At 42.3% G+C, this 15,168-nt stretch overlaps 1 protein-coding gene and 1 non-coding gene across 3 annotated transcripts in view; one reads left to right on the forward strand and one right to left on the reverse strand.

Moving 5' to 3' along the window:
- Positions 1–15,168, forward strand: part of KLHL14 (kelch like family member 14) — a 71,324-nt gene that overhangs the window by 19,006 nt on the left and 37,150 nt on the right. For both annotated transcript variants that reach the window (XM_069960058.1, XM_069960059.1), the window contains one exon: positions 6,820–6,941. In XM_069960058.1, coding sequence (XP_069816159.1) covers positions 6,820–6,941 — 122 coding nt within the window. The remainder of the gene's footprint in view (positions 1–6,819; positions 6,942–15,168) is intronic.
- Positions 10,548–10,738, reverse strand: LOC138785078 (U2 spliceosomal RNA). Its single transcript, XR_011362053.1, has one exon. It is a non-coding gene; the product is annotated as a U2 spliceosomal RNA (small nuclear RNA).

Below are 15,168 nucleotides of genomic sequence, written 5' to 3' on the forward strand. Positions count from 1 at the left end.
TCGCACGCCCCCCCCGGAGCCCCGGCCGCCCGATCGCCCCCCCGCAGCCCCGGCTGCCCGATCGCCCCCCCCCCCGCAGCACCGATCGCACGCCCACCCGATCGAGCGGCCGCAGCTGCAGTGGGGCGTGTAAGCGATCGGTGCTGCGGGGGGGGCGTGCGATCAGTGCTGCGGGGGGGGCGATCGGGCGGCCGGGGCTGCGGGGGGGGGGCGATCGGGCGGCCGGGGCTGCAGGGGGGCGTGTAAGCGATCGGTGCTACGGGGGTGTGTGCGATCGGTGCTGCGGGGGGGCGATCGGGCGGCCGGGGCTGCGCGGGGGAGCGATCGGGCGGCCGGGGCTGCGCGGGGGGGGGCGATCGGGCGGCCGGGGCTGCGGGGGGGGCGATCGGGCGGCCGGGGCTGCGGGGGGGCGATCGGGCGGCCGGGACTGCGGGCGGCTGGCTGAAGCATATACTTCACCTGGTCCCCGCTCCGGCTTGCTGAAGACATCGGGAACCGCCGGAGCCGGGATCAGGTGAAGTATCAGCTCCGGCGGCTGGGGGGTTAATGGGGTGGGCTGCAGACAAACTCGCAGCAGGGATGTACATCCCTGCTGCGTGTTTGTCTGCCATTAAAAGCATAGGGCCGGGATCTGCAGCGAGTCTCGCTGCAAAAACGCAGCATGGAGACTCGCTGTAGACCCGCCAAGTGGGTTTGTAACCTAAAGCATATAAATGAAGTAAAATGTGATGTCATAGTGCTAGGATATGACACCATACAAAGGTTGGGCGCCCATTGAACTGCATTCAGTTATCTCTGTACCTGTCATTGTCTGTAGTCAACACTGACTGCAGAATTGGACCTCCATATGTGGTGTCCCACCACGGGTGTTGCTATTAGTTACATCCTTCGTAAAAGCCTGTACTTTTTCAGTGTAAGGGGTGATGTAGTAGTACCAGAGTTTTGCCACAAGATGTCGCTATTGCAAGTGTGTGTATTCAGTTATTGCACAGCTGTAGTATTTGGACCGTGGACCAGGAGAGACACAGTGCAGGACAGTATCCATAAGCAAGTAAAGGAACTGATCCGGGTAGAGAAAAGTTGCTAGAAGCCTATGAACTCTATCTCGCAGCGCTGGTGTAAGCAGGGAACCCTCAGCATTCCTCTATTTCTACCTCCGAAGTTCCAGGAGAGCACAGTACTACTTGGGTTGGGACTCTCACGACATCCTCCTCTCTGCTCTTCTGATCCTCTTTCGTACCTCTCAGCCCTCAACTCAGTCAGCATGACTGTACCACTCTCTATACTCTCACTACAGATCTGGATCCTAAAGTATCAAGTGTCTTATTAAGTGTAAAGCATTGTATCAATGCAAAGCTGTATGATCTGCTGCATACAAGTATTTCCAAAGTAAACAAGATTTTATTTATGGTTCCTCGTCAAGCACCGACGCAGTACACACAGACTCCTTGGGTCATCTTCCCTGTCTGTGGGTGGCAGTGCCAATAGTCCGGATGGGTCACTATTCCACTCCGGACCACTGTGATAAGTACCCAAGGAAGCCCGCAATGACCCGGCAGGTCACTGACCTTAGGGGAACAAGGTATAGGTGGCCCTTTAAAATAAAAGCAGGTGTGCCACCATACCTGTATGCCCAATTGGCACTGGCGTCACGACATAACATCACTGGGCCCGGCTATCTCGGCCAACCACCATAGAGCTGGCGTTACACTTCACCATCTGGCAAGTGACCGGCCATGTCACCTCTGCACGGTGGGAGGTATACCAGAGCGCAACTGCCACACATACATGCTGGGCAATTTCGGTTTACCTGGTAGTTAAGAACACTTAGGCAACACATTTTAGTGCTGTTGAACCTTAAATATTTTTGCTCCTGCCCTATATGCAAAAGATAGCACAATAGAGTGCTTTAACCCCTTAAAAACATAGCCCAAAATTACCCTAAGAACTGTGACAATTTACATCTTTGCATTTTCGTTTTTTCCTTCTCTTCCTCTAAAAGCTATAACTTTTATTTTTCCATCTACAGGGCCATGTGAGGTCTTGTTTTTTTTCAGGAAAAGGTGTACTTTGTAATGCAGCCTTTCAATCTACTTATCAAGTAATATTGTTTTGTTTTAATAGAGCGGACAATTACGCATGTTATGACATAAAATATGTTTATTTTATTACTTTTATGTGTTTTATTTATAAAATGGGAAAGGTGGGTGATTTAGACTTTTTTGGGGGGAGGGGCTTTGGGGCATTTTTAAAAACATTTATTTATTTATTTATTTTATTACACTTTTTAAGTCCCCCTATGGGACTTTTGCATACATATATTAGATTTCATACACTGATCACTGTCATAGCATAGCAGGAATTAGTGTTATCTGCGATCTTCTGGTAGAGCCTGCCTATGGCAGACTCTATCAGAAGACTGAAGACCTGACTGCACGGTCAGTAAGTGACCTGAGATGCTCCTGCCACTAACACTTAAACTTAAACGATTGCAGCATTTAAGGGGTTAATAGCGGACGGCCGCGCGATCGCTGCGGTCCGCCATTGAGGGTGAGGGTCTGGCTACTGATAGCAGCTGGTCCTCACCCGTTATGAAGTGAGCTCAGCTCCTGAGCTCGCTTCTCAGTGCAACCTCCGACAGGGCGTACATTTACGCCTTCCTGTGTTAAGGCACAGACTGCGGGGGCGGCAATTTATGCCCATGGTCGTTTAGGGGTTACGCTAATATTCTTTGTGTATTAACATTACAGAGGAAATTCTTTAGTTTAGTTAAACCATTTTTCTGTTTCTATTTTTTTATATATATATTTTCTCCTTAAGGCCCTTTTACATCTTATTTTGACCATACGTCTCTGGTATACATGTGCGTTTTTTTGCGGGTTTTGTCATGAAGAAAATTTGGTAAAATCGGATGTGAGAACAATTGTGCCATTTTAGTACAATAACCTACACCCCTGTGCTGCTTTTCTCCCCCATGGACCTGATCGCTTCCTGATTTCCTCTCCAAACTGTGTTCACATAATCCCCCTTGTTTATAGGCTCAGTGGAGACCAACTCCCAGTATTTCATGGAGATTGCAGTTGAACTGAGCATGTCTGGCCCACCTTAGTAGGTCATAGCCAGGGCAACAGTTTATGAAAACAATGCAGACACATGAAGGAGGGGTAGATTTATGTCTCTCAAACAGTACAGTTTCAGAAATGTTTGTCCATCAGAAATATATTTAATTTAACATAATGCATTAGACCCGGTCTTCTTGATGATACAATGATACAACCCCATTAATCGACTAAATGCCTACTATTGACTATGTTTGGTCTATTCCTTGCATGTATGCTATTTCTGGGGCAGGGCTGAGTAGCAGGCCACACATTTGAGTCCCACACAGAAACAGTATACCTTTAGGAAATTGACCTACAAAGTCACCAGTAGACTACACGGCCTCCCAGGAGTACCCAGCTGTAGATATCGGCAAGCCTTTTTGACAGGTTAAAGACATATACAGGCGACATCTTTGCAAAATGAGATGTGTATGAGCACTTATATTTCTATTATAATAATTGCATATACAATAGAAATAATTTCTCACACCTATAAAAATAAAACATTGAGACAAAAAGTCACTGGGTCATATTTATCAAAGCAGTTGTGCCAGAACAAGAAAGTGAACGCTGGCATAGGTCATGTCCAGGGGCGTAACTACCACTATAGCAGCCATAGCGGCTGCTATGGGGCCCGCCGCATCAGGGGGCCCCATGGCCTGCTCCTGCAATACACTGGGCCCCCTAAGCCGTCATCATTTGCAGCACCGGGTGGCCCTGCTGGTCTCCTGGGTTTTGCAAATGTCCCTTTAACTGCAAGCACTCCTGACCAGAGCTAGCAGTTATGTAGTTATGACTTCACTTGACCGTTTAGTGGTCAGTCAGGGGGGGGGGGGCAATCAAAAGTTTGCTATGGGGCCCAGCCATTTCTAGTTACGCCCCTGGTCATGTCATGAACTGTACTGATGAATACTGCATAGTAAAGCTGGCACTGGTGCTCCATCCAGTAGAACACACATATAAGTGAATATGCACCAACTATTCTCTGTATGTCTTTCTTGCTTCCCTCACCAGCTATATAATATAAGGGTGAAAGTTTAACCTTATATAATACCAGAGGGCAGACATGTTGGTTACTTTTTTTGCAGAATATATAGTATTTATTAGGGAAGGTCTCTACATCCCCATGACAAATACATACACTGTGGTTATTTCCATTAGCAGGTTATACTCTAAAGCTTTATAAACTATACAATCTATTGTAATATAGCAAGTCCTGCATTATAGAAAAAGCAAAAGGTACTCTATTTATATTTTGTAGCCATTCTTATTGTCTGTTATGGTCACCAAGGGGCACTTTTCCCCTTAGACAGGTTTGATACATGAGGCTCATTGAGTTTAATGTACTGTTATACTGCCATAACATGAGTGACTGGAGACTGGACACAAAGTTGACAACAGACGCTCAGTATTTGTTCTGTTGATCAGTGTACAAAAAAAAAAAACAACAACTTTACCATCATCAGTACATGAGAATGCATTGGTGATCTATCTAGTCTCTTACGAGAGGAAGAGACCAGCTGATCACCCAGGGCCCCATTCCTGGCACCCTGTCAAACAGCTGATTTTCCCAGGATAACAATTGGCTGGCCAGGCATTTACCTGTTGACTAAGGAACATAGAATTACATTATAGCCATAATGGCCATACCTATAATGCAGAGATGGTTTAAGATCACCAAAATAGGAACTCCTTGTACAGCGTTTACTCTTCCTTCTTACCACGATACGGATTTTTCTGGCTAACACGGTACCATACTATACATTTTTTTCTGCTTATAGAGGGAAATCTCGAGCAAGGGGACCCTCTCTATGAAATCCATATGCCCTCATAGCAGTCTCCTTAGACCTTGAATGTACAATCCCTGATTTACCTGAATAGTTCATTTTGGAGACTAATGATAACTCATTATTAGAGGGGAGGTTTACAGTACGTTATGGGCAACATCACATATTAGATCTTAACATCTTCCCTATGAGGGCAGTTACAATAGAAGATGCTACAGTGCTGGAAGAACTCTGCCTGAGTAAAGGACCTTGTGCAGAAACTTTGACCGGCTGCGTACCAGACATGCCTGAGCCACAGCTCACGTGGTGGGGTGGTGTTATCAACTGTGTCATTTCTGCACGCTACCATGTCTCGTATTAAAAGTAATGAGAGGTGTTTTTTAAAGTAAAACTGCATGGTTTTAAATGTGGAGTGTGGTACAGTGTCCATGTCAAAATCAGTGTGGTTTTTGCCCTTGTGAACAAGGCCTTACAGAGACATACAAAGTTAAATGGCAGTACAGTTGTTTTTCTTAACAGGTTTAGGCCACTGTTTAAGCTGTCTAAAGAAGCTGTTGTTTCCCACATTAAGATGTAACATGTGAAACATTGGGGGACATTTATCAAACTGGTGCAAATTAGAATTGTCTTAATTGCCCCTAGCAACCAATCAGATACCACCTTTCATTTTTCAAAGAATCTGTGAGAAATCAAAAGTGGAATCTGATTGGTTGCTAGGGGCAACTAAGACAATTCTACTTTACACTAGTTTGATAAATGCCCCCCCCCCCCTTGCTAATGTCTGGATGTACAAAAAAATGATTATATAGGGAACATTAAAGTTCTAAAAAATCCAAATATCTAACCCCACAAAATGCCCCATTAGATAGATAAATGGATGGATAATAATTAAAGGAACAGATTAGTCGTCAGGGTGTATAAAATCCAGTTATAATATTGTTCTTTTACCACAATCCTCAGATTTTGTCTAATAAGTCTACAGTTAAAAAAAACCAAACCCGGTCCGTAGCAGTGCATAGACTCTCAATTACCAGGCAGTCTTGAACCTTGAAGCTTGAGGGCATATTGGGAATCACAAGCATGGTTTGAAAAAAGAGAATTTCCTGCACTCAGTGGGTGGGTAGTCACACTGTTATATAGTTGCCCCCAAGGGAAGATGGCAGAACAAAATAGCAGAAGGATGGAATTAGAGTGACTTTAGCACAGATGAGCGGGTTTCTGCCGCTGGATCAGTGGAAATCACTGGCAGGGCCCGACTCCAGGGAGGCTTGCAGCTATATGACACATTCACCAGTCAATGTTTTAGCCACTAGTATGTGCCGGGGGGGGAAGGGGGGAGCAAAAACAGATATGATCAAGATCTATATGGTAAGAAGCCAAAATGTAGCCTGGAATGTACATGGTGGGACAATGCAATGAGCGGAGCCTGCTATCCTATCCTTGTATCCCTGCAGCTAATTACTCTGGAGGAACCTGTATATTCTAAGTGTTCTCAGAGCGGTGTCTCCCGTCTCCCAATATAACCTTTACCATTTTTCAAGGTTCTGTAGGTGTAAAACGACTTATAATAACGATCTGACTAATATGATTTTTGATGTGTAACTTTAATGCCTAACCTTATCACAACTGCAGGGCATTTCATGAGTGCTCAGCTGTAAAGAGCCATGATTTATAGGGATAACAGGAGAAAAAAAGATGTAATTCTGAAAGGAACCTTAAACAAATGGCATGAGAGGAGCTTTTTTTTTCCTTTTGACTAGTAAGGGATGTTCAGTTATTTTATGAGCACCATTCTGCGCAGGCCTCCCCTCCAACTTATTGTGACATGATTATGGGGAGATGCAAGATCCATTAAAGCAGATTACACCTGGATGCCGGCATGCTTGAAATATGACATGGTTCATTTTTCTTCTCTTCTGTTTTGGGTGAAGAATTCGATCCAACAAGAGGATGTTGTTATTAGTTGGAGGACTGCCTCCTGGACCAGACAGACTGCCCAGCAACCTGGTTCAGTACTATGATGACGAAAAGAAGACGTGGAAGATACTTACAAGTAAGTTATTTACTATCTTATACTTGTTGAATTTGTTCTGAAATCGATTACTGCATTATGATAACATAGATAAGATAATGCACAGGGTTTTACCTACAGTTCAATAACAAATCATATATTGTAGTTTGCTTATTTTTCTACTGTCAACCGTGCGGCAATTTGACAGCATAATTTTATTCTGTAAGTCATTACATTTGTAGGGTTTTCTATGGTTAGCTATTTGAAAACAATAAAAAATATATATTTTGGGGCAGAGTTATTTTTGTGAACCTTACTAAATTTAATTATGGCATTGGGCAGGACCTAATAAGCAAATTCTCATGGCAGACTTAAAGGCTTTTTGTTAGGCCCCAATTACCATAGTGCAGCATCATCTTATAACCACCCATCTAATGGTTCAAACAATCGACGATCAACTTTATAGGTCTCCAGTCAGTGCCTTTATGGTCAAGGCAATAGCACTGATTGGTTACCAATGATATGGCCTTTTTATATTGGCTATACAAACATTTATAAATTCTTAATTGTGTTATTTAAAGGGGTTGTCCAGAAAAAAAAACAAGTGTTAGCCTTTCCATAGGACACCTGCTGCAGATCAGCTGTCTGGTTAGCGTTGTTGCTTTGCACCTCTGGTTTCTTGAGTTCACATCCCACCAAGGACAAGGAGTTAGTATGTTTTCCCTGTGTGCATGCGTGGGATTCCTCTGTCTTCTCCGGTTTCTTCCCACAATCCCAAATCCTAAAACATACAGATAGGTGAATTTAGATTGTGGACCTTAAAGGGGACAGGAACCAATTGGAGGGATGACAAACTATTCACAGTGCTGCGGAAAAAGTTATTTGGGTATATTAATTATTTTTATAACAAGTTGAGATGGAAATACCCCTTTAACTCCCCCCGCCCCAATGATACTGAGATGATTCTCCTAATCTGGTGCCTGTATATTTTACAAAGTCACCTAGACATCAAGGGGGAGATCTGGTAAAAGAACAGAGGAGCTGTGATTGGTTGATGTGGCCAGTTTGCACCAGTCTAAATTTTACACTCTTTGATAAATCTCCCCCCAAGTCATCTAAAAACCAACAGACACCACGAAATATCAGCTTGTTGTGTCTGTCGGCCAGTATGAAATCTGCAATATTAAAAAAAAAATTTTCATAATCGCATTACAAGGTTGTAGAAGATACTAAAAAAATGTTTAGAAGAAAAAGTTGATCTGTCATTTACCATTTGATGGTATCCTCCCTTTAATTACAAACATATATGAATTTACAGGTTTTGCATTGTGTATATGCTGAGGTTTGGGCATATGTTGTACATGCAATAATATATGCTGTATAGGGTGGAATACAATGTTAAAAATACCTTTCTACTGTAAAATATGGAAGTGCTCGGGAATCCAGGTTTCAAGGTTGTAGTAGAAAAAAAAAATGCATGAAAATTCGCCTTTTTTTGTCTCCAATCTGCATGGATGTGCTTTGCTGGCTAGAAAGATGACACTTTCCCCTTGCTGCACACAGTGACATAGGAAAACCACAGAAACCAGGTGACTTTGAAATGTGAAATGTTACTTAAACCATAGGGACAACACTCACATTGACCACAGTGTTCTAGCAGTTGTTCTATAACTTGGAGCACTGGCCGCTCTTGTTCCCTGGGGATTAAATATCATCCTCCTTATGAGATCGGTAGAACACAGTGTCACTAGTAAGTGCTCCTTTTCTTGTAGGAAACAGAATAAATAATTGCAGCTCTCACTTTACACAGAAAAACTCTAAGCTAAAACACCCTTTGAACTTAGCCTAATTGAAGCAAATTCTATCTGTGTATAAGGAATAAATACAGATAGAATAAAGTATAAGGAATAAGTGCAGATAGTTATGTAAGGTTATTGTCCTCCATAAGTTTTTACCATGTATATGCAGGGCCGGATTTACAGCTGGTGCTGCCCTAGGCACTACACCTGAGGATGCCCTATCTTCACTCACCAATCAGCATCATGATTTTCTAGTTTCTGAACATCATATTGATATCTGATCAGTCTTAGGCTATGTTCACACAACGTATATTTTCGTAAAACCACGGCCGTGATTATTACGAGAATATATATTACCTTGCCTTCTATTGGATCCCGTAGTGTATGGGATATATACATGGTATACACTCCAAACGAGATCCCTAGCTGCGCCGCAAACAACTGACATGTCAGTTTTCTGCGGCTGCTATTCATTGAATATATTGGCCCCAGAAAACCATGTCAGTACACACTATGGAGTGAGCAGCCGGCATGATCTTTTCAGAGACCGTCCGTTCCGTGACCCGGCCGATCTCTTACTAAGTGGGAACATAGCCTTAGGCCGGGTTTCCACATTTACTGTACATCATCACATGCAGCAGATGCCTGACCCTCATGTGGTAATCAATAGGCGTATGGCCAATAACCCTGGTAACAGAACATGACTACTGAGGAAGAAATGGGAGCCTGGTTTCGGCCACATGCATTTCTCTACATGTAGAAACATTGGGGGAGATTTATCAAACTGATGTAAAGTAGAATTGTCTTAGTTGCCCCTAGCAACCAATCAGATTCCACTTTTCATTCCTCATAGATTCTTTGAAAAATGAAACGTGGAATCTGATTGGCTGCTAGGGGCAACTGAGACAATTCTACTTTACACCATTTACAAGCATTTTTCATGGTTTAAATGCTTGAAACAAACAAATTTCCACATTGAACCAATGATTAGAGCTGTCTGCAAATTGTCTGAAGGAATTCTCACCACAGGATTGGTAGATTGGTAGGTAATATCTCCAGATGTCACATTTAACACTGCTACACCAGACCTGAACAATACTGCCATACTGTGACTGGATAACACCGCCATACCAGACCTGAACAATACCGCCATACTGTGACTGGATAACACCGCCATACCAGACCTGACCAATACAACCATATTCTGACTGGATAACACTGCCATACCAGACCTGTCTCCCCCGAAAAGACACCAGATTAACTGGCAAGTCTGAACGGGAGGCAGGAGACAAAAAAAAAAAAAAGTTGTTTCCTACCCCTGCTTCCTGGTGCCACCCCCCTGCAAGGTGCTGCCCTATGCACCGGACCACAAGTGCCTATTGCTAAATATGGCCCTGTGTATATGTATTTTTTGCCCATGTTTAGGTAAATTTACAATTGCAAATGCACCAGAATTCTGGTGTACTTCGCACCATAGCCTGGCATACATTACTTGCACAAATATGTTTTCTTCTTTGGCTCCCAAGAAAGTTTAAAAACTGCAAGCTTTTTTTCCAACTGATGCACATCAATGTGCAAAAGACCCAAAAATATTTAAAAATTTAACGCGTTTTGAACTCAAAGTTCTTAATCATGTCACGCCAGCGTTCCACTTGTATTTTTATGTATTTTGCAAGTTGATGTACATCTTTTTTAAAAATAAAGAAATAAAGCTTGTAGTTTTTATAATTTCTTGGGAGCCAAAGAAGAAAACATATTTGTGCCAATTTTTTTGGGCAATACTATTTTTTACTGTGGACATGTGCAGTAAAGCACGGATGTACAGCATGTATACGATACCTCTCTTCTTTTTTTTTGCACTGAACCTGGAAGCACTGCAATACCAGGTCAATGCCTGGAGAGGACAGAGCAAGCTCTTTTTCCATCCCCCTGTTCTAAAAATCCATTTAATATATGGTCCCCAGATAGGGGACGTATCAGATATTAAACTGATAAGAACAGATACTACACTTGATCTTAGCCAAAAGGCCGAGAAGCAAAACGATACCTCTCTACTGCGCATGTCCTTCTGAATGAAGACTTCAGAGCTCTGATGCTAGGGAAGGCCTGCCTCTCTTAAAGATGTACTGGGGATAACAGCACTTTGAATCATGGCTAGAGGGACATGAGTACACACTGACTCTGCCTTGGACCGTGACTATTTGGAAGAATGACAGAGCCCGGATGACTAGTTGGGTTGCTCATTTACATACAGCGCAGGTCTTTATTAAAGTAAGTTTGCGGATTACTGCAGGCAGGGACAGAGGCTATAAGCATAAGTTAGGGAAGTGTGCTGGGTGATCTATCAGCATGTTTACTTAGCTTTTTATGCTTTTTTTTACTGATTGGTTCCCTTTAAATACCCGATCACCCAACACCTGACCCCTGTCTCCACCAACATTATTGGTCGGTGGACACCCTGTGGGTATACACCCTATATCGACGGCCACGGGTATGGGGACCTTTAGTACAGCTGATTATCTATGGTTTTTAAGACATCTCAGCCCCCTTGCCAATCACCAGAGGTGTTGTATTTCCTTTAATGCAGTCCACTCCATGCCCATTGTTAGCCTCCCCATGCTGTCTGATTCCCCTCCTGCTGAATACTACAAGTGTGCACCAGAAAACTTTTCCTTTAAAACAAATTCCATAGAGATTTGAGAAATTCAATAGCTTATGTATTTCTCAGCACATTTAAGAAATTTCCTTCTTACTATAGTGATAACTTTTCAGCTCTCAGGGGGTTCATGTAATAGTCATGAGCAGTATGATGAACTATCAGTGGGGCTTCTTATGAAGAACAGACGCTTGTTACCAGCCATGGAATATCCAGCTTTACACTTATTTTAACATAAAACCCAAGGGAATGGACAGAAAGAAAATATTGAGATACATCTGGGAATTATTTTCTGCCATTGAAGATTCCGATCTCATTACTCCTAAAATAAGAATATTTCTCATATCTATTTCATGGTAGGTCTTCCTGTCTAGTTGTTAAGAATTGGTTTTAATAGGTTTTCCTGGTGTATAAGGTCCCATTTTAATACTGAGCTTTTTTTTTTGTCTTTTCTGTTGTGAGTATTGTTTATCAAATTAAAAACATAGGCTATGTTTCCACAACGTCTTATTTGGCCGTTTGAGGCCAATAACGGCCGTTATTTGTACAAAAATGGATGTCATTATTAAATAACAGCTGTTATTTTGCCTTAAGTGTCCAAAAGACATTGTGAGAACATAGTCTAAGACTGCTTAAAATTTGGCAACTATGTAGCATTCACAGTATATGGAATATATCATTACCTAATCTTACAGTTTGGCAGTAAAGTTTATCTTAATCTCCTCAATTTAGAATAGGAACCAAATTGGGCGAGGGCCTAAACTAAATGGGTGGAGCTTATCTTGCCGATTCTTCCATTTTAAGCAGCAATAAGTGCGTAGATCTCAGAAATTACACATTTATATATGTGCACTTGGGAGGAAGCAGTTGAGACAGTATCAGCACTGCAGACACTCCAAATAATGGAGATCAGACATTACAGGGGTTATCTGGCACAAGCAGATTTTCTACATCTTGCTGCCATATAAGAAAACATAACAGAAATGAGCTTGTCTCGGGAGTGACAGCCCCTTCAGCCAATCACTGGCCACAGCACTGTCCCATTTCAGACAGTGATTGGCTGAGCAGGCAGTCACTTCCAAGACAAGCTTATCTCAGAAGAAACAGCAGCTACAGACAGAGGGGGGACAATGGTGAAACCATATCGGGGCACTGGGGCAGCGCAGAGAGGTAAGCATATAATGTTCGTTATACTTTCTTATATGGCAGCAAAATGTAAAAAATTTGGTAGCACTGGAAAACCCCTTTAGGAGGAATAAAGTTAGTCATTTATGTCTTACATTGACGGTCAGTTGTGGATATTGGATGATGCTTATAGTCATAGAGACAATTATCTCATATGTGAGATTTATAGCACTATGAAAAATATAGTATCTATAAACCTGTATATCCATATATTTTCATATTATATTCCTTCTACATAATTTATTTTAAAGGAATATAAAAGTAAGTTGCCTCTCAAGGTGCTCTCATATATTATTTTATTAGGCTTAAATGGTGGGACTGAAGATGACAAGACAAAGTATTCATATACAAGTAAATGCAGGGAAATGCCAATAGTAAACAACAACAAATAAATTGGCAATCTCTCACTATTATTGAATGCGACATGAAGAGAAAGGAGCTGCTGCACATCACACCTATGGCTGATACTAATGCTGCTTGGCTAATTTTAAAAACAAACACCAGGATGTTGGCATATAATTTGATCAAACCATACTTCCCCGTGTACCACGTGCAGGTATCCTGGTTTACACGGGTCCCTACGCTAACTCCACTCTGTGTCGGTCAGCGACCGCCAACCATGCAAAGCATGCACATGCAGGGAAGGGAGGCCATGAAATGGCCCTGCAACCCCAATGTCACAGGACCAAACCCAAAATGCCCCACCAATACCCAGCCGGCACCACCGGCGGAGAAGGCTGTTCCCAAACAACACAAGTATGAATATGGTATTACACTCACCACCACTGCTGCAGACAGAATGGGAAAAACATGAGGTACAGACAATCTTATGCATTTACTTGTATATGAATACTTTATGTCTTGTTATTTTCAGTCCCACCATTTTAGCCTAATAAAATGATATATGAGAGCACCTTACTCTTCTATGTAATTTCTTACACATCTTGTCAGGTTCCAGTTACAGTCGTGGACTCGGTTATCTTTATTACTCCATAACTGATCTGATTGAGCCTTTACATATTTATTATCTATGTTACCTAGTCTTTTGCTGGTATATTATTTTGTGTAGGTCCAGAATCACTTTATTTCCTGTCCTAACCCACCATGGTTCTTATTATACTCCATACTGCAGTTTACATTACTGAAAGCATGGCTGAACAATGCTAAGGAAGTAACAAGTTTGAAGAACCAAATTATGGCAAGGAACATGCATCCCAAATTGTCACTGTGGCCTATACATAAAAATGTGTCTATTATATGGATGTGTACATAAAACACATAATTAGGCAAATTATTATTTGCAACAAAAGCCTAAGGGCACCCCCTCTCACTGTCGTACTCCTCCCAGCAGGGGCCAGACAGCTGGGGACAAAGCTTCATGGGTTGGCTAGCTCTTTGGAGGATATCCCACCAGTCTAGTTTTCACACTCCATTTGCACTTAAAGCAGTTAATATTTGTGACACTTAGAGACATAAGGGCTAATTGAGCATTAGGATATTATCATGATGAAATGCATCCATTCCCTATACATTATCAACATATATGTAGATAGAAATATGTAGGATTTGTTTACTTAGTTATTTAAAAAAAAAAAAATAGGGCCAACATATTCAGCAGCACTATACAAATTGTTGCCATTCACATCAGTCCATTTTACCAGTCAGCAATCTAATTTGCCTATTTTAGACACATACAGGGTAGGGTCAATTTTAATGGGAATTCAGTTATTTTAATGCTGCCCGGACCATGAGCCATCTCAGTGGTCCTTGGTGACTTTTCCCCATCCCAAGAGCCTTGATTGGTTAATCTTTCCCTGTTTGGGTATTGGAAGAGATCTATAAATCAAGGCCAGCTAGACAGGTAGAAGACACCAAGAACCACCCAGTGGTTTGTAGTTCGGGCAGCATAAGGAATAACTTGTACCCTTTAGCCTATCATGTAGGTACTGTCCTTAATCAGATTAATCAGCATGGCATAGTGGCTCAGTTAGCGATGTGGCTTTGTAGGTCTTGGGTTCAAAACTGACCAAGGGCAATATCTGGAAGGTGTTTGGGATTTTGATTGAAAACCCTTATTAGGGTCAAAGAATCACACGAATTATGTCGATCCCTAGGCAATAACATAAGTTGAGGAGTTGGGGCTATCTAAGTGACTAATATCACTTTCATGCTGCCTGAAAGATTAGACATTGGGGTGGACCCTGGAGGCTTCTCTGCATCTCACCACTATTGGGAGAGACCTATTAATGAAGGCTGGCGTGCCAGGCAGAAGCAACCGGGGACCTCCCCTGTGACTTAACGTAGGTTTCAGGCATCATGAAAGTGATGACTGGTTCAACAAAAAACTGGTGCTTTCTTGGCAGACTATGGCCATAACTAAGAGAGCTCTAGAGGAACAGCTCTTCAAAGCAGCCAGAAATTCATAAAATATCTTTCAGATAACTTTGAAATCAGTATAAGAGAATTTCCAGCTTGCCATAATAAGATGCAGTATAGGTCACAGGATTCTGTGCTAAAACCAATATATCTTGCAAAGAAAGTTTCCGAATATTACATCATTACATCCAATGACAGCGGTTACTTCCCTCTCAGCTGTGGCTGGCTGCACAAAATAACTAATCCACTACTG

Source organism: Dendropsophus ebraccatus, chromosome 2, assembly GCF_027789765.1.
Source record: "Dendropsophus ebraccatus isolate aDenEbr1 chromosome 2, aDenEbr1.pat, whole genome shotgun sequence".
NCBI classification, from domain to species: Eukaryota; Metazoa; Chordata; class Amphibia; order Anura; family Hylidae; genus Dendropsophus; species Dendropsophus ebraccatus.